The 25,844-nt window shown below is 45.0% G+C and overlaps 1 protein-coding gene and 1 long non-coding RNA gene across 3 annotated transcripts in view; one reads left to right on the forward strand and one right to left on the reverse strand.

Moving 5' to 3' along the window:
• Positions 1-381: 381 nt before the first annotated feature.
• Positions 382-25,610, forward strand: LOC127042736 (uncharacterized). Its single transcript, XR_007772037.1, has 4 exons — positions 382-478; positions 842-897; positions 24,875-25,073; positions 25,521-25,610. It is a non-coding gene; the product is annotated as an uncharacterized LOC127042736 (long non-coding RNA).
• The window catches only part of NTN4 (netrin 4), a 95,536-nt gene continuing 89,573 nt past the window's right edge, over positions 19,882-25,844 (reverse strand). For both annotated transcript variants that reach the window (XM_050935417.1, XM_050935411.1), the window contains one exon: positions 19,882-21,936. In XM_050935417.1, coding sequence (XP_050791374.1) covers positions 21,800-21,936 — 137 coding nt within the window. In that variant the 3' untranslated portion in view covers positions 19,882-21,799. The remainder of the gene's footprint in view (positions 21,937-25,844) is intronic.

Consider the following 25,844-nt stretch of genomic DNA (forward strand, 5'->3'; position numbering starts at 1 on the left):
TCCGCCAGGGGGAGAGACGCGCTCCCCAACTAGAGTGACCAGATCCAGATGTCCTGATTTTATAGGGCCAGTGCCGATATTTGGGGCTTTGTCTTATATAGGCACCAGGAGCCTATATAAGAAAAAGACCCCAAAATTGGGACTGTCCCTATAAAAGTGGGACATCTGCTCACCCTACCCCAACCCCCTGTCCTGATTTTTTGCGCATGCTATCTGGCTATCCCCAGCCCAGTCCTGTGCGACCATTCCAATCCTGGCTGCCTGCCAAGGAAGTGAGTTACTTTCACTTTCATTCCTCAGTAGGCAGCCAAGGAGGGGAGGGGGGAGAGAGGGGTGCTGCATGGGGGGAGGGAGAAAGGAGGGGGTGCTCCGTGGGGCAGGGGGGAGAAGAACGGACATTATGGGGGACAACAAAGGATACTGCCAAAGCCACCAAGCCTGTCTCACCTCATGCTGGGGGAAAGAGTCACACTCACAGGTGAGTTCCTTCCCTCACCCCTTCCCAGAGACCCCAGCAGCCAATCCCCTCCCTCAGACTGTGCTGTATTCGGCTCTCTCTAAGACCTAGCAGCCCTGCTCTTACATGCTCCACCGCTTCCCGTCTGGCTCCCGGCAGAGTGGTGCCCCCAAACCTAGTGGTGCCCTAGACGGCTGCCTATGCTGCCTATGGCTAAGGACGGCCCTGCTCAAAAGTTCTAAATGGCTTCCACTCTGCCTGCTTGAGAGAGCCTGCCTCTTACCTTGTGTGACATCAGTGTGACTGTGAGTGGCATGGTTTTAGCTGGAGTGCCTGTGGTTTACAGCAAGGAAGCTGTTGACAGGGTTTTCTCCCTTTCTCTAGGCATGCTGAAAAGCTCATCTTTTAGGCAGGATTTTGGGAATCACTGAGGCACATGGGTGAGTAGAGGATTCTAGGGCTACTGGCGGGTGGGGATTTTTTGTTTCCTTCTATAGAAAGACACAGAGCATCTGGCTGGGTGGGTTCTGTTGCTGATTTTCTATATTCTTAAAATGGTTTTCTGCTGCATCTTATTGTCATGGATTGTATTTCTAATATTTTGTTATGGCAATCAGAATCTGGGATAAGGCTTTTTAGTGTCTTTTAAATTGAAATAAATAAAATAAAATAACATTCTCCTTCAGTGATAAATGCCTGTTTTTTTAAAAGGCATTTAGAAAGGACTCATAGGCACTGGTTTAAAATCTTAAAAGTAGAGGCTATTTTACTTTGCTGTTCTTGACCCATATATTTAAATTGCTGATGAGAGGAGATATTTCTGAGATTCAGGTGTTCATTGGGTCAAAGATACTGGTACTTTTCCAAGTGTGTTGTTACTTTTTCACTGTCAGAAGTGAGTTACAGTCCATATCGAAGGCAACCTGCTATTCTGGGAAGTGTCCGGAATTGTGAAATAAGTCTAATCTGTCTGACTATGGTCTTTAGATGCCCTGTAAAGCATTGTGATTCCTGTAGGCCTGTGTTTTGGAGATGAGAATTAAGACCTGCTGTCCATTTACAGTGGAATTGAATGGTCCATGCATAGGGTTAAATTCTGTCACCCTTTTTGAGCAAACCTCCCCTTTGAAGTATCTTTAACTTGCAGCCTAGTAAGACCACAGCCCAAGGTGTATTGCTGCAGGCCAGGAAAGTACACAGGAACCACATGGCTATTTCTGCCTTTGAGGTCATGATTTCATTTTGTAGCTACCAAATCTAATCATTGTGATAAAAGTTCCTCCTCTGCCTTGGTGGGTCCTGTGCTTATTGGTGGATTTGCTTGCCTCATTGATTCATTGCAGCCCTCAGTTTGGCCACTTTTGGCCAGTGGCTCAAACCTGCCATTCACTCAGCTAACCTCATCACTGGCCAGCATGGGGAAAAGGAGGAGAATAATCCCCACAGTCTCTGCTGGCCCCCTTTGGTGGGACCCACAGTCCAGGTCAACTCCTCTTATATCAAATAGGGAGTTGGGGGTTGAGGGGAACCTGGGCCCACCCTCTACTCTGGGTTCCGGCCCAGGGCCCTGTGGATAGCAGTTGTCTACATCATCTCCTGTGTCAGTTGCATGACAGCTACAACTCCCTGGGCTACTTCCCCAGGGCCTCCTCCCAACACCTTCTTTATCCTCACCACAGGACCTTCCTCCTGATGTCTGATAACGCTTGTACTTCTCAGTCCTCCAGCAGTACGCCTTATCACTCTCAGCTTCTTGCTCCCAGCTCCTTGCATGCACCTCACTAACTGAGGTGAGGTCCTGACTCTGCTTAGCTTGTGAGGCCTATCACAGATCCAAGTGATATCGTTGCACAGCAAAGCTTCACACCATTTTGTTTAGATACAGTCAAAATGGGTTTCTGAGACTTCTAAAGCATAACAATCTTTTTGTTTTGTTTGGGTTTGGGCTTAGGCTTATAGTGAGTATATTCAGGTAGAGATTTCCCACAGGAATTCACTGAGTGGCCCAATAAGCAATTAAAAGAGGGGGAGAAGCAACTCTTTGCCTTAGTTAACTTTTTGCCATGAAGTGAGCCAGTTTATATCAGACTTCAGTCACATTCAGTTTTGGTTGCTGTTATAAAGCAAGAGCACTAGAGGAGGAAGCACCACCAGCACAGTGCACTCCTCTGCTGTAACGCATAAGCAGTTAAAACAGGGGTCATGGTGCCTGTGATAATCACACTGAAATCCTTCCTGACCTCAGTCTTCAAAGCAAAGTGATTTTCATTTTGGCGCATGTGGAATTTTTTCCTCAAGGTTGAACTCAGACACTTTCAATGTGTTTCATCCCCCCACAGATGTTGCCTGTGGATATGTAATCAGTGCTCTGCAGAGAGAACACCTGTGCCTGCATGTTGAGCCAAACCATTTGGGAATGCTTATTATTGTACAATGATTGCGATTGGCTTGTTTAGATTCAAGTCTCTTCATCAACAGGCATCTTTAATAATGTTAAATGTGAGTTAAAATAGCCAAAGTTAAATCTGTTTCTGTGCTACTCTCTGACATCAGACTGCAAACCTCCAACACCACCCTGAAGGAAGACTTTGATTTCCTGGTTCACCAAGGTCTCAGGATAATGATGTGCAGATGAAATTAAAAAACATGAAATGACCACACCAGAATTGATGCTAACATTTCCCAGGAAAGAGAGAAATACAAAAGTTTCTGAATCTGCTCACAAATTCCAAGAGACATGAGGGAAGGAAGGAGTGTATTTTCTGGGTGGCACGGAAAGTAATTTACATTGGCAAAATGTGTAGGGTCCTTTTTCATTAGTTTGGTTAAAGATGGAGAACTAATGTGAGTAGTCAGTGTATGAGAACTGGTGACCGAAGATTTCAAAGGATGTGCCTACAGTTAGGCAGCGATGGGCAGATTTTCAAAGGTATTTGGGCACCTAAAGATGCAGATAGGCACCTAGTAGGATTTTCAAACATATCTAACAGAGGTTAGACACTTGACTCTCATTGAAGTCAATGGGAGTTAGGCACCTAAGCAGGTCAGGAGCTTTTGAAAAGCCCACTAAGCACCTATCTGCATCTTTAGGCACCGATGTACCTTTGAAAATTGGACCCTTAGGGCCACAGCCTGCAAGATGCTGAGTGCTTCCAAAGAGTGCTGCCTGCCATCAGCTCTCATTAGCTTTAACAGGAGCTGAGCATGCTCCCTCTGAAGTCCTCAGTATCTGCAGAATTGTGGCCTTAAACCCACTTCCAGACAACTAAATATGTGTTGAGATTTATAGACTTGCTGAGCCTCAGTAGCCCCTCTTTATTTCAGCACCTCTGACAACTAAGGCACTTAGGTAAGCCCCTCTCTTTTGACCTGTCTCTTTGGTATTACATCACTACAATAAAATTCAGTTTTGACCTTTTTGTTCCCAACAAGCTATTTGCTTAAAGGGAAAATGTTCTCCTTTAAATAGCAGTCATTAATATGGGTGTCCTAAAGGCTAATATGAGTGCAGTGAATTCTTTCCTTTGTTCTTTATTGTTTGTTTCACCTGCTGTGAAGTTTGGTGGTCAGACAACTACATAGTTCTAGTAGCAGATTGGTAACTGCATACTTTAAAATACTGATTTGTATTGGTTTGGTTGGTCAGAAAGGGGAAAAACAACCAGGAGGTGATAAAAACGTCAAGGTTATAAACTTCATGGAAGCTTTCCGACAAACATGGAATTTTTATTAATTCTTTAAATGCAAATAGCAAGGCAATGTATGCACGTTCCATACCTCCTGCAGAGTGCCTGGTAGGAACTTACCATTAGCCCTCCAGAACCATAGCATGGTCCAGAGCACAAGGAGCTCAATTCTGCTGTCAGCTACCTGGATGCAAGTCCAGATGAACTCCATCAAAGCTATTATAATTATTAGAACTACTCCAGGTTCACTCCCATGTAAGTGAGAACAGAAACAGGATCTGGCTGCTTCCTGCCTCCAGACAGTTTGGGTTTTTGAATGATGAGAAAATGCTTCCAACTCTTGCACTGCAAACTTTCTAGATGCTACATTGGACGCATAAAATGCTTTAAGGATTTGGAACTGGAATCAATGGGAGTTACAGCAGTTCAACATCTCTCAGGATCAGGTGCCGAATGTTTAAACTGTTCAATACAAACTTCTTCGAGGTTATTATGTCACAGCACTGGAAAGGTATTTTTTCCTAAATGTGCTCATAGTGATAATATGGGCATTGTTAATATACTTACCTCTACTATTAACACTGAGATTGCTTAAAATTGTATAGGTTAATACAGTGGTTCTTAACCTCTTCCATATCAGTATCCCCTCCATTCTACCTGGGACCTACCCCCTGTTTAGCTATAACCTTCTGAAAGTCATGGGCCCCAGGCTGAGAACCTCATGGCTAACATTGTTACCTTGAATTGTACCCAGAAATGAAACTGGAAGCCACAGGTGTAACATGCTCACAACAGGAAATGCTCCATTACAAATGGGCAGCTGCATTTTGCTCCAGCTGAGGTTTCTGATGGTCTTAAGGCTAGCCCCATGTAGAGCACATGTCAGTAATCCAGACCCGAGGTGACTTTTGTGTGGACCACTTTAGGAAGGTCAGCATCAGAGGGAAAAGGTCGTACCATTCTGGTCAAGTATCAGTGATATAAACGTGTCTTTCTCACAAGCTGCTACCATAACATCCGGAAGTTGCTGAAGATCCAAGAGGACTCCCAGGTTTTGGACCTAAGTAACTAAAGTCAGGCTGAGGGTTTTATTGACTGTTTAATTTTTTTGTTTGTGGCATCAGTATACGTACTTCTGAGTAATCAGTCTTTTTTCACTGCATAATATATGGGACAAAGTCAGAGTGGCTTTTACTGCATGCTTCTTACATTTTACAAAAATATTTTGTTTGCCAATATTTAGCACAATGACCTACTGTTGTAATTTGTTCCCAGTGCTTAATAAAGTAATCTTTGTTATAAGAGAATACCAAGGAAAAAATAACATTAAGGGACATTAGATATGTCAAAAAATAACATCTATGGTTTTTTTCATAGATGAGAAAAGGTCAGATTAATTAACTGAATTCCTGGGACTCACACAGTGTGATTTGGAGTATGATGGAAAGCTATGTAACCTATGGGGAATGTGCAGCAACACAGCAATAGGCTAATTAGAAAACACACAAATGGTGTATTGTCTGGGTATTAATACCTGAAGGTCATTTCTTGGTTATGATGGGTAACAGAATTGATTAAGGTGGATTCCTTGGCAGGAATCTTTGTCCTATGAATTATGTTAAGTTTAAGCTAATTGACCAATTCATTTCCCTGACTTGAACAAAAGGAATGGTCTTTAATATGCCTTTATTGCCATTATTATTGTGGTGTTTACCCAAGAGGTGCTGAGGAGAGGAGTGGACCTGAGGTCAATGCTCAGCTGCCTGATGGTCATGAGAATAAAATCACTGAGCCACAGCTAGTAGGATCCAGCGTGTGTCTGTTTTTAGGATTTAATACATGACTGTGCACAAACAATGGACCAGCCTTCAAATTTTTAGTGGCATCTATACAGATAGAAAGATTGTCATTCACTCATTTTATAGGAGGTGAAAAAAAACCCAAAGCAAGAGAAGAAATAGGGAAGGAAAAATAATAGAATCCATCCTGGACTGTGCTTTGGCCAATGCTTTACAGATCTTTAAGCCTGATCCAAAGCCCACTAAAATCAATGGAACGACTCCCACTGCTGTCAATAGACTTTGGATTTGGCCCTCAATTACCTGTTCAGCACTTAGCTACTAGGCTGCTAGGTACTATTGAAAAATATAAGGCTTATGGAGCAAAAAGGGCTTGAAAAAAATATATCATATAATCTGTTGGAATGGGTAGGAGATCAGGGAGGAAGGATGGTCTTATGTTTAGGGCACTGGAGTGGGAGTTGCGGGGTCCTACTCTTCCCACTGACTTCCTGAGTCACCTTTGACAAATCACATAAGCTCTCTGTGCCATTTCTCCCACCTTGTGTATTTAGATCAGACCTTCTTTGGGGAATGGACTGTCTGTTACTATGTGATGGAATAGCACCTAGCGCAACAGAGCAGCAATCTTAGCTGGGCCGCTAGACTCTACTGTCAGACAAATAATAATGAGGCTGTTGCATCAGCATAGTGATGTCACAGAGTCACTGTGATTTACCTGTAAAGCCCATCAGCAAACATACTCATAAGCCATGTTTTTCATAACTACACCTCAGTTAGAAAACAATGCAATTTTTTTTGCATTGTGCCTTCATACACACTGTGTCTCCAAATACTTTACAGCGATAAATAAAGCTACAATGGTAAAATCAAAAATAATAGCAGAGAACAAAACAAGTTAGAAGGCAAAGAAAAAATGATCTAAGTTGAGATTTGATATGAGCTAGAAAGTGGACAGATACCAGAAGGCTGTTTAATATGGCAAGAGCTGCAGAGATAAAGACACTTGCACAAAAAATTTTTATTTGATGTATTCATTTTCTTCATATTTGATACCATTTTAACTTTTTTTTTTAACAAATAATATTGCAGATTATGAAATGATGAGTGAGAGTTTGTTTTTCCCAGTGGTCATGTTTCTGTGTGCCAGGATAATGTACAGAATACGTTTGACTTTTTCCATCTCATGGATGGTGCAGTTTATATGATAGGCAGAGTACACACATAGTGTATATGATCCATCAGGCATTAAAGTATTTTCAGGGATTAAGTTCATATACTGTTTGAGAAAGTGTCCTTACTGTTGAGTAATTCTGATTCCTGTACTTTGGAATGCAGTGTGACTTCCCTAAGGGCTGAAAGCAAGAATGGAATTTTGTATTATTGTAACTTATTATTTTCTTATAGCTAAGCAGGTGAGACTTCCAGAGCTGCTGTGACTTGACTGGGATGCAGTCGTTTGTGGCGATCAACCCATGGCTGCTCCATGGGTTAAACTGGCATGTAACAATACCTGTCTAACACATGAGTGTCCAACAAAGCTGTCATAAATCTTTAAGCTCAGAAGTAAAATTAATAGGAATTGCATAGAGCAAGACCTTGTCAGTTTCATAATAGGTCTATGGGTGGAAAAATTCTAGTGGTTTCCTTCAGGCATTTGGCAACCTAGCAGTTGGCGCTTTGTGGCCATTATCCAATTATAAATGCTTTTTGCTCAAAATAATTTGGTGGTTATTGCTTTTAACATGCCCAAGTTAAACAGTCACTAGCACAGAGTAAAGGTGAACAATAGACTGCATGGTGATAATGATATAATACTTGGCATCTACACAGTTCTCATCTGCAGATCTCAAAGCACTTTACAAAGGTGGATAAGCCTTATTCTCCCCATTTTGTAGCAAGTGAAACTGAGAAACAGTAACAATATAATCTCTGGAAATTATAGACCGGGTACGTTTGACCAAGCAAATATTTGGCTGGTAGCCCAAGTGAGTTCCAGTATTCAAAAGTCAGGGAGAGATGCAGCAGGGCTTAAAGTCTACAGCACTGGACTGAGAGGCAGGAGACCTTGATTTTTGTTCCCTCTCTGCCACAGAACTGCGTGTGACCTTGGATAGGTCACTTCATCTCTCTGTGATTTCGTCTTTCCCTGTGTAAAGTGGGATGATACTACTTGAAGTACTGCTTGTAGGGATGGGGTGTATCTGGGCAGGGGGGGCACTAGCCATGGGGGGGGAAGGGCGGTGTGGCGTGGGCCCACCTCCAAGTGGAAGGGTCATGTCTGCAGCACAGAGCCAGGTGGGCCAGTGTGCATCTGCTGGTTTGTAAACAGTGCCCTCGCACTGGGCTGGGTGGAGTGGGAGTCGCCCCTGCTGCACTATGCCCCATTGCTCCCAGCCGGCCCCTAGCTCTGGGGACTGGCCCCCCCTTCCTTTGTGCCACGCCCCATTGCCCCTCATGGGGACCCACAAATATGTTTGCGACAGGCCCACAAAAGGTTAATCCACAGAAGGGAATACTGCCTTCCTTTGGAAAGTGTATATAGGAACTAAGTAGTATTAAGGTTTATGTATGGTATAGAGATACATTTTTGGTTGTGTGTCCTTATTCTGTTTAAATCAGATGGGTCTGATTCTGATTTCACTTATGTCAGTATAAATCAGGGGCAATTCCACTGAGGTCAGTAGACGTACTTGGGTGTAAAACCAGTGTGTGACCAAGATCCAGCCCAATAGTTTTACTGGATGCATGTTTTTATCTCAGCTAGGACTAAATAAAAAATAAAAGCTGACAGAATAGCCAACCATCCCATCTTCTCCCAGTTTTTGAAGCAAAATCAAATTTAAACTTTTTCAGAGTGCTGAAATGTTCAGCTGACTTTATCAGGGTGTGGGTGAGGTAGCCTAACTTCCTGTTTCCATCTGTGACCAGAACTGGAAATGCTCCAATGCCCAACAAGTCAGACTGTTCTCACAGTGTTTCTGGATGCAAATATTTTTTTGTGGAGCATCAAAATCAAGGCTCCTAAATGAATAAGTAGGTCTAATTATAAATGTAAGACATCAGAAACAAGCAATTAGTCATGGGAAAAAGTGAATTTCAAAGGAGTTGGGCTCTTACCTGCCACTGAAACCCAATGGGAGCTAAGTGCCTAAATCAGTTGGGCACAGAGTTGCCCAGAGTATTCAGGGAGCCCGGGGTAAAGCAATTTTGGGGACCCCTTCCATAAATAGAGTTGCAATACTATAGAATACTATATTCTTATGGGGGCCCCTGCAGGGCCTGGGGCCTGGGGCAAATTGCACCACTTGCCCCCCCTACCCCGGGCAGCCCTGCTTGGGCATATTTGAAAATCTCATGTGATGGGTTTCTTCTTAAGTCTAAAATGTTTACATTAGTGAGGAAAGACGCATGTGAGGGTTTGACAGGTGAACTCTGGCACAAGCAACTGGTATGAGAATCACTTTTATTCTTTATTAGAAAACAGGACAAACCTGAAACAATGGCTTCACGCTCACCTACTGAAGTGTGTCTCTTCCTTAGATGTGTATATGTGCTGGATCTCTCATGCACTAGCTTTACACCCATATGGGCCAGATCCTTCGCCCTGCTCTGTCCCTTTTGTGTCACTCTGCAGCCCCTGGTGTCAAAGGCATGTTGGCATTATGGCAGGGCAGGAGGTCAGGCTGGACTGCTGCTGAACTCCAGTTATCTCCATCTCCTCTAAACAGCCCTTGAGAGCTAGTTCTGCCCAGTCAAGTTAGTGCAGCCGCACGTTGTGCTGCACGGGGGTGGGAGGGGCAAGATAAGCATTCGGCTGCTTAAGGAGTGTGTGGGGCCCAAAACAAAACAGCTGGGGGAGCGGGAGGAGCCCTCCCTTATAACCTGTAGTGAGGTTTAGGTACTTACCTGGGATGCAGAAGTCATCCCCCCAAGTCTAATGCAGAGAAGGGATTTGAATAGGGAGTTGCCACCTCTCAGGTGTACTCAAAGGCCACCTACTGTGTCAGGCCTTACATGCAGCTTAGGGCGGATGAACACCTATCTTCCCCGGTCTGTGAGTAGCTCTGGGGTTTAAGCAGGAGAGAGGCACCCACACGCCTAGAAGGAGGCAGCAGTGTGCATGCGCTGAGGAAAGAAATGGCTATTTACCTTCTCTTAACTGTTGTTCTTCAAGACGTGTTGTTCATGTCCATTCCAATCAGGTATGTGCACGCTACATGCATGGCAGTCAGAAACTTTTCTCTTAGCAGCACCTTTCGGGTTCGCCTGGGCGCCCCCTGGAGTCGTGCCTTCATGGCGCTCAATATAGAGCCCTGCTGACCCGCCACCCCCTCAGTTCCTTCTTGCCAGCTACTCTGACAGAGGGGCAGGAGGGTGGGTATTGGAATGGACATGAACAACACATCTCGAAGAACAACAGTTACAAGAAGATGAGTAACCATTTTTTCTTTTCTGAGTGCTTGTTCATGTCCATTCCAATCAGGTGACTCACAAGCCCAAGTTCAGGAGGCGGGGTCGGAGTTGTCTGTTGATTGGAGCACCGCTCTTCCAGAGGCCACGTTGTCTCTGGCCTGCTGGATGATCACATAGTGCGTTGTGAAAGTGTGTATGGAGGACCATGTCGCTGCTCTGCAGATTTCCTGGGTGGGAACCTGTGCCAGGAATGCCGTTGAAGAGGTCGAGCTCTGGTGGAGTGCGCAGTTATCAGGGGAACAGGCACACCTGCCAGACTGTAGCACTCTTGGACGCAGGACGTGATCCATGATGAAATTCGTTGAGAGGAGACTGGAAGACCCTTCATTCTGTCTGCCACTGCCACAAACAGTTGAATGGACTTCTGGAACGGTCTTTCAATGTAGAAGGCTAGCGCTCTGCGAACGTCCAACAAGTGAAGCTTCTGCTCCCTGGCACTGGAGTGCAGCTTAGGATAGAACACTGGGAGGAAGATGTCCTGGTTGATGTGAAACTAGGACACAACCTTCGGGAGGAAAGCGGGATCAGGTCTGAGCTGAACGTTGTCCTTATAGAACACTATGTAAGGAGGCTCTGATGCTAGGACCTTGAGCTCAGACACCCTCCTGGCTAAGGTTATTGCTACCAGAAACATCACCTTGTATGAGAGATAGAGCAGGGAGCACATCGCCAGTGGTTCAGAGGGCAGACCCAGGAGTCTGGAAAGGACCAAGTTGAGGTCCCAAGCCAGGACAGGCTGTCGGACATGTGGGTATAGCCTGTAGAGACCTCAGGAAACAGCTGACCATAGGGTTGGCAAAGACTGACCGGCCCTCTGTGCCTGAGTGGAAGGCCAAGATGGCAGCCAAGTGGACCCTCACTGATGACATGGACAACCTCTGCTGCTTGAGATGGGGACGGTAGTCCAGTATAAGCGGTACGGAGCTGAGTGTCAAGGACAAACTGTGCTGCACAGACCAGATTGAAAATCTCTTCCACTTGGCAAGGGGTAGGTGACCCTCATGGAAGGTTTCCTACTGCCAATGAGGACTTGTCTAACTGGGTCTGAGCAGGAGAGCTCCATTGGGTTCAGCCATGGAGTTTCTACACCATGAGGTGCAGCGACTTGAGATTTGGGTGTTGGAGAGGGCTGTGATCCTGTGTTAGTAAGTCCGAGAAGGGCGACAAGGTGACTGGAGCTTTCATGGACATTTCCAGGAGTGATGTGTACCAGTGCTGGTGGAGCTAGGCTGGCGCTATCAATATGACCGAGGCTTGCTCCCTCCGTCCCTTGAGGAGCACCTTGTGGATGGGAGAGACAGGTGGAAATGCATCTGGGGAGGTATGGTGCTTGCAGATGTATTGAATGCTCTACACAGACATTCCACAGCGTGAGGGCTTCCTGGCACAGGAGAGAGGCGCGTGCACCTAAGTTCCCTGTAAGCTGCGTGGAGGCATGTCCACGCAGCAGCCTATTTAGTGCCATGCAGGTGCTTAGGGAACCTGCCCGAGGACCTGCTGTGACTGGTGGAGGGGCACCCCTCCCCCAAGCCCCCACCTATCCTGGCTCCCAACCTGCCACGGGAGGGGGGCCCTTTCCCAGCCCCAACTCACCCTGCAGCTCAGACCCAGCTGTGACCAGATCGTGTGCCCAGGGCAGTGTGGCCGGAGCGGCACGGACCCAGGTGTGGCCGGATCGGACCCCGGTGTGGCCCGCCCCTGGCACGGACCTGCTGGGGTTAGGGGAGGGGCGGCTATTCTGCAGCCCCAGCCCCAGAGCTCCCACAGCAGGGACAGGCACCTCTCCCCCACCAGCCTAGGTGCTGCTGCAGGGAAAGAGCATTGGGTGGGGGGAGTCCTTTCTCCTTGCCATAGCACCGGAACACCCTCCTTCACCCCAAGGCCCTTATCCCTGGCCCCACCCCAGAGCCTGCACCCCCAGCTGGAGCCTGCACCCCCTGCACCCAACCCTCTGGTCTTGCCCTGAGCCACTCATCCCTGGCCTCACCCAGAGCCCGCATCGCCAGCCACAGCCCTCACACCCTTGCACCCCAACCCTCTGCCACAGCCCTGAGCCCCCTCCCACAAGAATTCCTCAGCCCCACCACATGAATTTTGTTATGTGTACCAATAGGAAGGTGATGTGTGACACATCACCTCCATATTGGTGCACATAACAAAATTCATTCTGCACACGGGTGGGAACAATTAGAGGGAACACTGGTGTGCACACACCTGTTTGTTGATATAAAACCGCCATGGTGTTGCCTGTCATAACTGACACACATCTCCCTGCCAAGTGGGCTTGGAAAGTCTAGTATGCCAGGCAGACTGCTCTCAGCTCTCAGACAATGATGTGGAGAGCGAGTTCTGCCTGAGACCAGAGGCCTTGTGTCCTGAGGTCTCCCAGATGTGCTCCCCAGCCCAAGGCTGATGCGTCTGTCACTAGAGAGAAAGAGACGGCTGAGGGCTGGTGAAGGGGACCCCTGCACACACTACCTGTGAGTTGAGCCACCACAAGAGTGAGTTGAGTACCAGGCGAGGCAGGGTTACTATCTTGTCCAAGCTGTTCCGAACTGGCCGTTACACTAACATTAGCCATGACTGAAGAGGTCGAAGTCTGAGTCTGGCATGCTGTACTACGTAGGTACAAGCCACCATGTGTCCCAGGAGTTTCAGGCAATTCCTTGCTGTGGCGCTGGGGAACTGCCTGAGACCTTGTATGATGTTGCTGAGAGACCAAACCCTTGCTTCCGGGAGGTATGCCCGGCTTGTGTTGAGTCCAGCACTGCCCCTAAACTCTCCTTTGAACCGGGGACAGTGTTGATTTCTCCTTGTTCAGAAGGAGGCCCAGTTTGTTGAACATTGTTCTTATGAAGTTGACTTGTGCCTCCACTTGAGACCTGGAGCGGCCCTTGATGAGCCAGTCATCAAGGTACGGGAACACCTGTGTCTGTTGCTGGCACAGGAACGCAGCCATGACTGCTATGCACTTAGTAAACACTTGAGGTGCCGTAGACAGGCTGAATATGAGGGCTGTGAACTGGTAGTGGGTGTTGTTCACCACAAACCTGAGGTATTTTCTGTGGGACAGAATTATTGCTATGTGAAAGTATGCATCCTTTAAATTGAGGGCGGCATACCAGTGTCCTGGATGATGGAGGCCAAAGAGACCATGTGGAACTTGAGCTTCTTCATCAACTTGTTGAGTTCTCACAGGTCTAGGATGTGCTCGAGTCCTCCTTTGGCTTTCGTTATTAGGAAGTATTCTGCTCCCAATGAACCTCTTCCATTGCCCCTAGCGATAGGAGCAAGTGCACCTCTTGTACAAGGAGTTGCTTGTGAGAGGGGTCCCTGAAGAGGGATGGGGAAGGGGGGTGGAAGGGCAGGAGGGCATAGAATTGGATGGTGTATCCCCTCTCTACCATGCGGAGCACCCAGCGGTCTGAGGTGATACAGGACCATGCTCGGTAGAAAGGGGACAGTCGGGACGAAAAGGTAAGACAGGGTTTGACAAACTGGGCATTCATTCCCATTTGTTTGCTCTTGCCAACTGATCCAGTTCTTGTCCTGGTGCACCATCCTTGACCACACCCTCAAAAGGCCAGTCTGCGCTGGAAGGCGGTTTGGGCTAGCTCATGCATCGTTGGTGCCGGAGCACTGAGCACTGATGAGGAGGTGCCGTGTGTGGATTCTGCTGACCCTGTGTCAGATGGAAGAGTGCAGGTCACTCTTTGGCATAATTTTTCCATAGTCCTTGCAGTTTGAACCCCTCCCCGGGGACTGGGGCATACTCTGGTGCTAGGGGAATGTTGGTGAGGGGAACCCCCGAAATGAAACTTATGACCTAACTACTAATACTAAACTAACACTAGTAAACTATTGAGAACTAACTCTAAACACTAAGAGTGGACACTGCCCAAACATGTTTGCAAAGCAAGAGCAACAGGTTGTTACAGCTAACCGTCACCGGCGGTAAGAAGGAACTGAGGAGGTGGCAGATCGGCAGGGCTCTCTACTGAGCACCATGAAGGCACGACTCCAGGGGGCGCCCAGGCCAACCCGACAGATGCTACTAGGGGAAAAGTTTCTGGCTGCTGTGCACCTGTGCGCACCTGATTGGAATGGACATGAACAAGCACCCAAAGAAGAAAAACCTAGACACCTAGGGAACTCTTCTTGATCGAGCTTAGGCCCTGAGTGAGTTTAGGCATGTATAGGGTTTGGAGGGAGTTTTGTTGATCACAGTGGAGTCAAAACTGGAACTTGGGCACCTAAATGTAAGTACCTTTGTGGATTTCCAACTTTAGCATCTCTGTGCCTCAGTTCCCCATCTGTAAAATGGTACTACCCTACCTCACAGGGGTCATATGCAGATAAAGATAAATGATTGGGATGTGCTCAAATTTTACATTAATGGGGGCTACATAAGCACCTTAGGTAGAGGATCTCTCCTTAGTTACTCCTAATTCACACCAATGAGAGGAGAACCAGAGCCTATGAATGGCAGCTATGTATAATTTTTCTACAGCTGCATATTTGAAAGATGTAAGTTTACAATACCTCTGGCATTGACCCATATAGAGATGATACATGGGCATCATGCATACACACTGAGCAGGGTGATGGAGGCAGCAAGCTTTATCTACCAGTCTTTTAAACATCAGAACTTGTCAGTCTAGTGAACAGTTATTTTATCTTGAACTCTCCCTTGGCTGTGTGGTGTTGCAACACACAGTGAGTCCCAAGCCCTGGGCTGGAAGGGGCTAGCTGGTTTTTGTGCCTGATGCATTTGATCTCCAAGTGAAAGGTGAGGGCTGCATTCCTACACATGCACACAGCTAATCGATTCATGGAGCTCGCATTGATTCTCAGTTTCAGAAAATATTTCCCCACCTCTCTCCATCAAGAGTTGATGTATAAAGTGATGACTTTTGGCAGCAAGACTTCCAAAATGAAGAGAACTGATTTAAAATTCTGGCCTTGTACTTAAGAAATAAATGTGCTTAAGAATTAAATATGTACACTGAGCGTCCACTTGAAGAAGAAAATACTGTAAATACGGGTGCAACATGTAGGGTTGGAATAATGTCATAGTTTGTGGAGAAGAAACTATTACTGATGTGAGGCAGCGGAGCTCAGGGTCAAACAGGCCACTAGGGATTGCTGCCTTCCTAATTATGTTTTCTGCCTGTTCTATTGGAATATTGAGAAAGTATCCAAGAAAATATTGGAAATGGCTTAAACTATGGCTTGCTGCAAAGCAGGTACAGTGCGGTATTTCTCTGTTTACATGTGTGAACTGAGCCTAACAACACATCTGTGAAATGACCAAGGATCATTATTATATAGATGGGCACTTAAGTGATGGAGAGGCAGAACAAGGCAGTTGCCCAAAGTCACACAGCATGTTAGTGGCAGAGGTGGGACAAGAAAACAGAAATCTTGGTGCTTTCATCTCTAGATAATGGTAATATTTTCAATATGTCATGATGTTTTTTCCATATATAGTATATCTTTCGGCCTGTTTTTCTCAGGGCAGCCCTCCCTTTCCTGGAAGCAATTAAGTGCATTCATAAATATTTTCATGCTGAACTGTGGGAAAGAAGCTGTGAGTAGCTTTGACCTCTGGGCAAGGTTAGATTTTAGAATGTATTGTCATTGAAAAATCAACACACCAGAAGAGAAGCCCTAGAGACTGCCGTTGTCCTTAGCGGCTTATCAGCTGCTGTGGGAGCAGCCACTGGACATTTTTGAGATTTTTTTAAACTAGCTACTGTTGATATGGAAGTAAATAGGATAACTAAAAATAAATGATTTAAAAAATACACTGTAGGTATTTGTTCCAAAGTTATATTTCTCCAGACCCAGCCTGGATTTATATTTAGACAGTTTTGTAGTGCCAAATGTTCCGTCATTTTCAGAAACATGGTCACATCCCAGAAGAATTAGCCCACTAATGTAATTATATGAAAATATGCCTGTAATTTTCCATTGCAAATGGCAGATCATGTTCCTCCACTGTGAGTGATGGGTCATTGGAACAAGAATCATGTTTATTTGAGAAGCTCACTCAGTGGGCTCAATCCTGAGCCCTGTTGTGGATTCTTTCCACAATTCCCATGGCACAAAGGGGCCATGGGGCTCGGACTGAACATCCAAATGGGTAATTCCTCAGGGGCAGAAGAGCTCCTTAGGTGATATAAAGCTGGTCTAGCTGCCCCATACCACTCCCTTTCAGTCCTGGTGTACAGAGCATGCTGGGAGGAGGAAGGGACATGGCCAGAACACACGATCCTCTTGCAATCACCAGCTGACCGTCAGACCCTTGGGGGCTGTTGAATGGGGGACATATTTCAGAGCAGTCCCAAGGCTGGGCTAAAGTAGGCTAGGGGTTGAACTGGTTCCTGGTTGTGCTCAGGATCAGGGCACTACCGCGGGCTCTTTTGTGGCTCCCCTCCTCTGCTGTGCCCAACAAACACAGGGTGCAGCAGAGGCTGGAGCCCAGTACATGAAGCCAGTGCTACACACATGCCTCCCTCACTAATAAAACTTGCACTGTTCTATAGCTGAGGGCAGGGGTCAGCAACCTTTCAAACAGCTGAGACAGACACGTGGTTTGATCTTGCACACCTTGAAGTCAATCATTTTTAAGCTCCGTCACGGATGTCCCGATTTTTTTGGCAAAACTGGGCATTCATTCCCATTTGTTTGCTCTTGCCAACTGATCATTGTTGTCAAGAATAAATGGGACAAAATGCCCAGTTTTGCCAAAAAAGGGGGAAGAACATTCAGGGGCAACCAGCAATGCCAGGTACCGGGCCTTGGGTTGTCAGCCCCAGCCCCTGGTGGCAAGCCCCACGCAGGGGGGGAGGGATTTGGGCTATCAGCTATGGGCAGCGGGGCTCAGGCTTCAGCTCCAGCCCCTGGTGGTGGGGCTCAGTCTGTCAACCTCAGACCTGAGTGATGGAGCTCAGGCCAGCCCTGCGCCAGGGGCTGGGAGGGGGTCAGGCCAGCCCTGATCAGTGTCCTGTTTTCCTTTTGGGAAATATGGTCACCCTAAGTCAATGGGAGTTTTGCTAATGGCTTCGGTGGGAGCAGGGCTGGGCTCACAATGGGGAAGAGCCACTGGACTTTTACTACGGCAGTAAGGATAGTTAACCGAAGTGGGGGCACAAAGCCACAGGCCATTACTGGGAACCTCCAGGATCTCCAAAGCATGGAAGTCACTATGGCCACTCTGCCACTCTTTAAGGACTGGGCACTCCTGTCTATGGCCAGTCAACACCTTTGGCTTGTGCAGAGGGGATGCAGTTTTGTGGACCCATGTTCTCTCGACTCCTTGTATTCACAAGCACCAGGAGTGCAGTCGTGGCTGGTGCCTGTTGATGAGGCACAAGGAGAAGGAGGCTCCATGCTGGATTTAAACAGGTGACCTCCAAGGGAAATGTTCTGTAAGCCATTAACAATTTCCTGAGCCACCCAGTCACCTAATACTTACCATTCCAATGGGATGATAGGACAGAAGCAGCCAAGTTGAGTGGAGAATAGATGTGAAAGCACATTGGGCATGATGTCATAGTAATAAGAAAGGAAGGTGGGAGCTGGGAGGGGAAATGAGGTTGGGGGTAGAAGTAGAAACATTTGTAGTCCTGTCAAAAGCCTAGTCCAATCAACAAAGATCCAGAGACTGAAGATATTCTGGACCTGCAGAAAAGCTCCATGTGAGCTCAAAAACATATCTCACTCACCAACAGAAGTTGACCAATAGAAGATATTCCCTCACCCACCTTGTCTCTCGGGGACCTTTATATGCATTTTACAGAAATTCTGTGCTATAACTGATGTGTGTGCAAATATTAAGGAAGAAGTAGGCACAGGGAAAGCTAATTATCTTCCCTAAAAAATAAATCCTGCCCTGCTGTCATGGGTGGACTGCCTCAATCACAGGCCCAGATAACACACTGCAAGCAGACCTCTCTCTTCCCATAGCAGATTCTGCCTCTCTAGCTCATTCTAATTCACTTTAGAGATTTAAGCAGGTTGGCTAGTGAAGACTCACAACGCTGTACCACTACTACGTAAATATAGTCATTAGTTACTGGATACCCTTACTGAAATGTTGTGCTTTTCCTTAAGCATAAAAATGGATTTCAAAGGATAAAAGAGATCTGACCATCAGCCTCACCTGCTCTGAAGTCACAGCCCTCCTCTGCAGGTGCTGTCAAGTTGCTTATTGGCATACTTGTCTCCAGACTAACTAATGAGACTTACAGGAGCTGGTTTGATTGTCATTTGCAATAGTGCCCCATTTACTGCGACCAAAGACCTTGAGCCACTATGAACACAGCAATTGGCACTGTGTTTAAGTAAGTTTCTGTGCATAAACTAGGCCAGTTCGTTCTATGTTGATCTGGGGGTGGAGGTAGTCTCTGCACATATATCTCTCCTGCCTTTGCGGAAGAGAAGGTTCAATAAACTCTGTGGCTCTGACTGTTGGTCTCTGTTTTGGACTATGTGGTCAGCTCTGTGCAGGAAGGGGTCAGGCCAAGGAAAATTATATCATTCCCCCACCAATGCTCAGAGAATCTGCAGAAAATCTAATATAGTTTGGGGCTCTGTACTTTACCTTTGGAGCCGGAATGGAGTTTCATGGGCAAGAGAGCCACAAGGGTGAAGAGAGCTCAAGAGTTGGTGTGGAGTCCCTGTATGTCTGCATGGATCTTCCCCCACTCAAAGATCCATGCAGATCTCCCTGGGGTCCGGAAGCTAAAACTTCTACTTCTTCCACAGTGGGGCAAACCCAGTCTCACAAGGGTAGAATATGGTCTCTCCTGACCCCAGTCCTCTATGTTTTTCCATTAGGGAAGAACTGGAAGGAGAGAAATCAGTGCCACGGTGAGATAATTAACCCCTTGGTTACTGATTAACAGAGTACACCCAGGATGTGCATATCTAAGAGTACATGTTACCTATAGAGCAGTTCACCACTTGTGCCTTCTGGCCATTCCTTTTCAGCACTTGTGAATTATTTTACTTTTGTTTTGTTTTGTTAGCTGTAGGCCTTTCGGTTTGGTTTTAATTTCCCACAGCATCCTCCCTTTTCAGTTTCAAATGAGAGCTGGAGGGACAATGGATTAGCACGGATTAGCAATGGATTAGCATGATTTGGATCATCATTGGCCTGATATTCATGTGTAGCCACTCTGCTTTTCTGTGAGTACCAGATTCTGGTTAAGTCTAAAGACATTAAGGATGTCTGTTCAGAGGGCCTACCTTTGAGACCCCTCAAAATAGGACAAAAAAGTGAGTTACCTAGTACTTAGGCCTCGTGCTGATTCTTTGCACAAGGGCTGAGTTTCTTCACAGAGAATAAAATTCTGCTGTACAATGGCTTTCTTTTTTCCTTGCATTGTCGGTGTCAGAACAATATTACCAGAGATGTAAATGGGAGTGAGCGATGAGGCTGCTGAAATCATATCATATTTATTACATACATGAGATATAAAAACAAATTACCAAAATAGTATAATTTTTGTGAGCCAACACGACCCTGAAAGAGAAATACATTTGTGAAGCAGATTGGCAGACTTGGAATTTTTATGGCATTGCAGTGCCTCCTATTTTTTCCCCTCATGCTCATGAACAGAATTCACTCTGTGTACTGAAGTTTAAAGATGGGTTACAGAAAAGGTATAATCTAGTGATGGGAATGGCAATAGCTGTGATATGTCCCATAAATTGGTGGTAAACTGGAAAACGACCATATATACTGTAAATAAAAACACAGGGGAAATCAAATTGAATGTTCCGTTTTAAATACTAACATCAAAAATAAAATAAGCTCTAGGTCTGCCATGAATTATGGGGCTGTGATATGTGAAACAGAGTTCTTTTCACTTAACAAGTCCATCTCTTTGTCCGCAGGCAGAGTTCTTATCCTCTGGCAATTGCATTCTTGTTTTCTGTGTTGTTTGTGAAGTCTCATTATAGGCAATACCCATCGGGTTCAAACTCCGGTCTGAAATTGGGACTTCAGTGCAAGTACATTATCTTTCAGATTGCATCCTTGGATTCTCTGAGAGGTCAGTGCCAAGACCAAAGAGGACTATTCCCTTTATACCATTAATGTTGTCCACATTTAGGGGTCTTCAGGAGTGCTTCTCTTTCAATAGGTTGTTTGTAGGCCAACTTCACCCCCTTTTGTCTCCAACAAAATTAAACTTGCCACATCATGAAGCAGCAGGTAGTAAAGTGCTTTATACAATGAAATATTTACATTTGGATAGGATCCGTTTTAACACTTTGTGGACAAAACTTCAAATATGCTGCACCTCTTTAGTAAAACGACATTGCTGACAAAGGGCTGGATTTGGCTCTTACTTATGCCCGTGTAAAAACAGTCATTCCACTGACTTCAACAGGTTCACACTGGTGTAAGTGAAAAGACAATTTTGCCCTAACTTAAATTCTACACATTTCTTTAAAAGCATGCAATGCACAACTGTTTTTGATGATGGCACATCCTAATCAGACCTTGTGCTATTACAGAGTAATTGCAAATGACGTGTTGCCAACAGAGTTCTCCCACTGATACAAACAATATCGCCAGTTCTACAGAAAACTGTTAGAAGTAGTGGGCCAAAATCTGATCTCAGGGTCTGGCTATACTGCAGTCATGGGATGTGACCACAGCTTGAGCTGATGTACCCAAATTGGCTTTAATCTCACTAGCTCAGGTACTGGAGCAGTGACACCACAGCAGTACAGGCTTCAGTGTCGTTAGCCCTGCAAAGCCAGGGTTGCAGACAGGTTTGCACAGCCTGTGCTGAAGCATGAGCTGCTGCAGCTTCACTTCTCCAGGATCCAAGCTATGGGGATTAAAGCTAGTTTTGTACTTTGGCCTGAGCCCCAATCACTCCTAATGACTGCAGTCAAGACATACACTCAACCATTGTACAGCAGTGTAAATACAGGGAACTCCCTCAACTTCACTGAAGTTAGTCAGGATTTACACTGGCGTAATTGGAAGCAATTTTTTTGTCCATCCTCTTTAGTTTATGGGCATGATTTTCCTCTCATTTATGCCAATTTTATAGTGGTGTAACTTCACTGACTTCCGTGGAGTTACTTCAGAATTACATTTAGGTATGTGAGACGAGAATCAGACCCTACATTTTTTAAATGTAACATTGGCTCATATGAGCACCCTTCCAAAGAAGATCCAGGAGAGTACATGAACATTGACCAGGAAGGGTTAAACTAGACAGAGCCTATGAATTGGAACACCACGCTACACCGTGGGAACTATTTTCTTACATTCCAGTTTTCATTTCAGAGGTCTTCAGTCTGCGAAGTTTGCATTTTGTGCATAAAGAAATGTCCTACCTGTTCGTGCACTTCTAGTTGCAGTCTCTTTTTAAAATCTCCAAGACTTTTCTTCCAAGAGCTGATTTCCACTGGTGGACAAAACTTTTCATATTGACTATCAGTTTCCCAGTCCGTACTTCCTCATGCCCTGCTACAAGGTATTCCAAGCCTGTAAATCATCAAAGCGGTCAATGTTTGTATGGCAGAATGCTTTAAAAGGTATCTACACTGAAAGTTAATATAAGTAGATATTCTGAAGAAAAAAACCCTACATATGTGTAGAAATACTATATATAGAGAGAGATGCATCAAAGTTAGCCCTGTGGCCCAACTGACAGTGAGATCTGCATGAGATGATGTTGTCAAGCTCTGAATCTGGTGGTGACTCACTCTATATAGACAAGTGGCATGTGGGAAGAGCTGTGGAGACAGAGGAGGAGAGGGCGCTGGGTAAAAGGTGCTCATTTTCATATCCTCTGTTTACAGACTTAATAGAAGTTGCTGGGTTAAATTCACTCCTGTGCAGCCAGCATAAGGTGTATGCATCACTCAGACCCCACTTAAATCCTCAGATTAGGGCACAGGTGGGGCATAAATGATCCACAGGCCTCATAGACTTTAAGGTCAGAAGGGACCATTATGATCATCTAGTCTGACCTCCTGCACAATGCAGGTTGACCTTCTTCTGCACAGGGGCAGATTTCATTCCTGTTCAGCCCCAGTTGTCCATGCAAAGTTGGCACGGCGTGTGTATAACTTGTCTATCTGTGTGTGTGTGTGTGTGTGTGTACATGTCATAAGGGTGGCACTAAAGGGGAAGATCATGTAAATATTTCCACAACATTATTTTTAGCTCTAGAGTTAAAAGTGAATTAAGGCTCATAACGTAAACAGATTAGAATAATGTAACCTAGCAAAGCAGTTGTTCTCACTGATACTGAATTTATCTAAAGAGTTTTAGATATTTAAAAATATATGATCTGCTGCAGATCAGTAAGGCAAGTTTCATATATATTCCTATCCTGTCATGGAAATCTACAGCTGCAGGTTAAATGCCTGTAGGAACACAATTAGCTATGAGACACTCCAATGAGGCAATGGGGCTATTAGAAGAACTGGAATGAGCACCTGGAGGGTGCCTGAGGGCTTGCATTCAAACCAAAACATGCTTCATTAAATTCTGCCTCACCCAGACATTTCAGAGATATGTTAGCAGCGTCCTTCAAAAATCTTGCCTGAATTCTAGATGCTTTCACAATCCTGTGAAAAGCAGTGACACAGAATCCTGGTACATGGCTCCATCACATGTTTTTGATGCCACAGACCTGATTCTCAACTCACTAGATTTTACACAGGTGTAACTCTGTTCACTGCAGTGGATTTGCTTAATTTATAACAGATTACTGGCACTGGCACTGATTCAAGAAGGTGCTTAAGCATGTGCCTGACTTTAAACACGGGAGCACTTCCATCGAAGTCAGTGCGATGACTCACATGCTTCAAGTTAGGCACATGCTTTCTGAGTACCTTGTTGAGTCAGGGCCAGTGGGGAGCAGAATGAGGCCCTAGATGTTTCATATAAGGCTGCAAGTTATGTGAAGAAACACTGGGCCAGATCCTGAGGGCACACAGGAATCTGAAAGCTGTCCTAGAAGGGCAGCTGAGGATCCTTCTGGAGTCAGAGGATGGTGATGATGATGATTATTTATATTATGATAGCACCCACAGGCACCAGCCAAGCTCAGGACCTCATTGTGCTAGGGGCTGTACAAACACAGAGTAAAGGACAACCACAGCTACTGTAAATATGGCATAATGGCCTCTGCACTAGACTCTTCTGGCTCCCTGAGCATGGTAGGGAGTGTTCCAAAGGTAGCATGTCAGGGATGTGGGTGCTCTAACTTGTCCTAGCCAGCCTAATGATCTGGACAAGAGAAAGCTGGCTTGGAGCCATCTTTGCCACCTATAACTCCCTACGCGCAGCTGAGGATTTAGCCCAATGTAGGCAGTATTTTGTTTAACAGGGGAAGGCTATTTTAAAAGTATCAACTCCACAAGTAAAGGGGATACAGATATTTATATAATTTGATACAATTTACTATCTGTTATATCTGAGTTTTTGGGCACACACAGTCATCTTTCTTTAAGGTAAACACAGGATACATATTACAGTATGGCTATTTGCAGAGCACTCACTATGGCTCTATCAACATTTCTGTTCGAAACATCAGTTTTCAAAGGATCATAAAATCTCCCTACAGGAGGCAGCTTGGCATGAATGAAGCTCTGAGTATGGGAGCAAGCCTTTTTTTAATTAGCAGTTGATGTTGTAGACTTGCTTTTTTAAAAATGCTGCTGAGCTGTCTTTATGGAAGTGCAAAAATAAAACGAAAAAGCTTCCTTAGATGTCTCATTCTGTTCTTCAAGGTTGTGAATTTCATCTCAAATTCCTTGCTTTCAGTTGTGAGGAACTCTCTGTTCTTTTCCTATGTTTGGCAGAGCTGCGATTAGGAAGTGGAGTCTGTTTCCTTGAAGGTAATTGAGACACTTAAATCTTTTGTGTTTACTGTCTTCTTAGTTCACTTTTGTGTGTGTGTTGGCAATATTCCTTGTAGGAACTCAGCGAGCTTATCATCTGAGCAACAGGGTGGTGCGATTTGATGAGTGTTTTTAGATTTTCTGGCTGAAAACTCTAAGATCCAAGCTGTTGCTCTGTATTGCTGGGACAGAATGAAAACATATTTTCACATTATTTTGCTCTTTGATCTCTTTCATGTTTTAGGAGATGTTGTTATCTGAGAAGTTATGTGTGAGGAAATAATTTCATGTCTGCTTTGACTTTTTGTCCCACTGTTCATGGTTTTTATTGATCTGAAGGTTATAGTTCCTATGCTAAGAGAAGAGTAAATGGGTCATTTAACTTACAAATACATTACCGCCAACTGGCCAAAAATTAATTAATTAAATCGGGTTCTTTTTTACTTGCTTTCTAGTTTTTGAGTGTGAACAGTGCACTTGGTTCATGTTTTCAAGCTTTTCTTTATGACCATGAGGGCTAGAAATGTACTATTTTTTAAAAGAAAGCTGAGATTCTTTTGCAATCACAGGACTCCAGGAGCTGGGGCATTAAGAAAAACATCAGCTATCACAAGACTACAAATAAAAGTTATCACTTGATCCAGTGATGAGCTCCATGGAAGAAGATCCTGGTGCCTGCAGCAGAGCTCTGTGTTGGTACAGGGTCTTCTCATGCTATCTCACTGAAGAATCAGGGCCTTAGACCCTTTTCCTGCTCAGGGAATATTTGTGAGTATATCACTATTTTTTAAAATTTATTTATTACTTGAACTCATTCAATTAATTTTAAAAAGTATTTTTACGGTATGGACGGATTGCAAACAATTCACCCAGTATTGGATGGTCTGTCATTGTTTTACTCCAGATTTACACTTGCATAAAACTGGAGTAGGACAGTGATGGATCAGGGCCACAAAACTGAAAATCTGAGCTATGTTGCTTGTGATTGCCCACATAAGTCATAGAATTGGCTCTGTTCCCTGATTGGAAATATATACAAATACGTGTGTGCGCAAAATTAAAGCGCAGTTTCCATTTTGCTTTTCACAAACATTTCTGATAGGAAAATTCTCAAATGCTCCCATAAAGTTGAACACAAAAGGGGCACAAGCATAGCTGAAGTGAATGTGCTATCAGAGGTAATAGAAGTACATTTCTAACGGTTCTCCCTGACAGACCACATCCCCAGCGTGGGCAGATATTTCTCAATTCTTCTTTCAGCATGCAGAAATTTAACTGCTACTAAGCTTCACCTATTGAAAACTAACACAGGTAAGAGCAATTTGTACATTTACATAAATTTACAATTGATGTGTACCGAATATATGTTTTTGAATATTTGCCCCAAAGACCACATCTCCGACTCTTCTTAGCGGTCTGACTTATATTAATTCACTCTGTGGTTGGCCTTTAACTTGGTGAAATATGGAGCTAGAGCTTCTGCTGGTGTGAATTAGCAGAGTTTCACTGAAGTCAATACATTTTCACTGTTACACACCA

Source organism: Gopherus flavomarginatus, chromosome 1, assembly GCF_025201925.1.
Source record: "Gopherus flavomarginatus isolate rGopFla2 chromosome 1, rGopFla2.mat.asm, whole genome shotgun sequence".
Classification (NCBI taxonomy): Eukaryota; Metazoa; Chordata; order Testudines; family Testudinidae; genus Gopherus; species Gopherus flavomarginatus.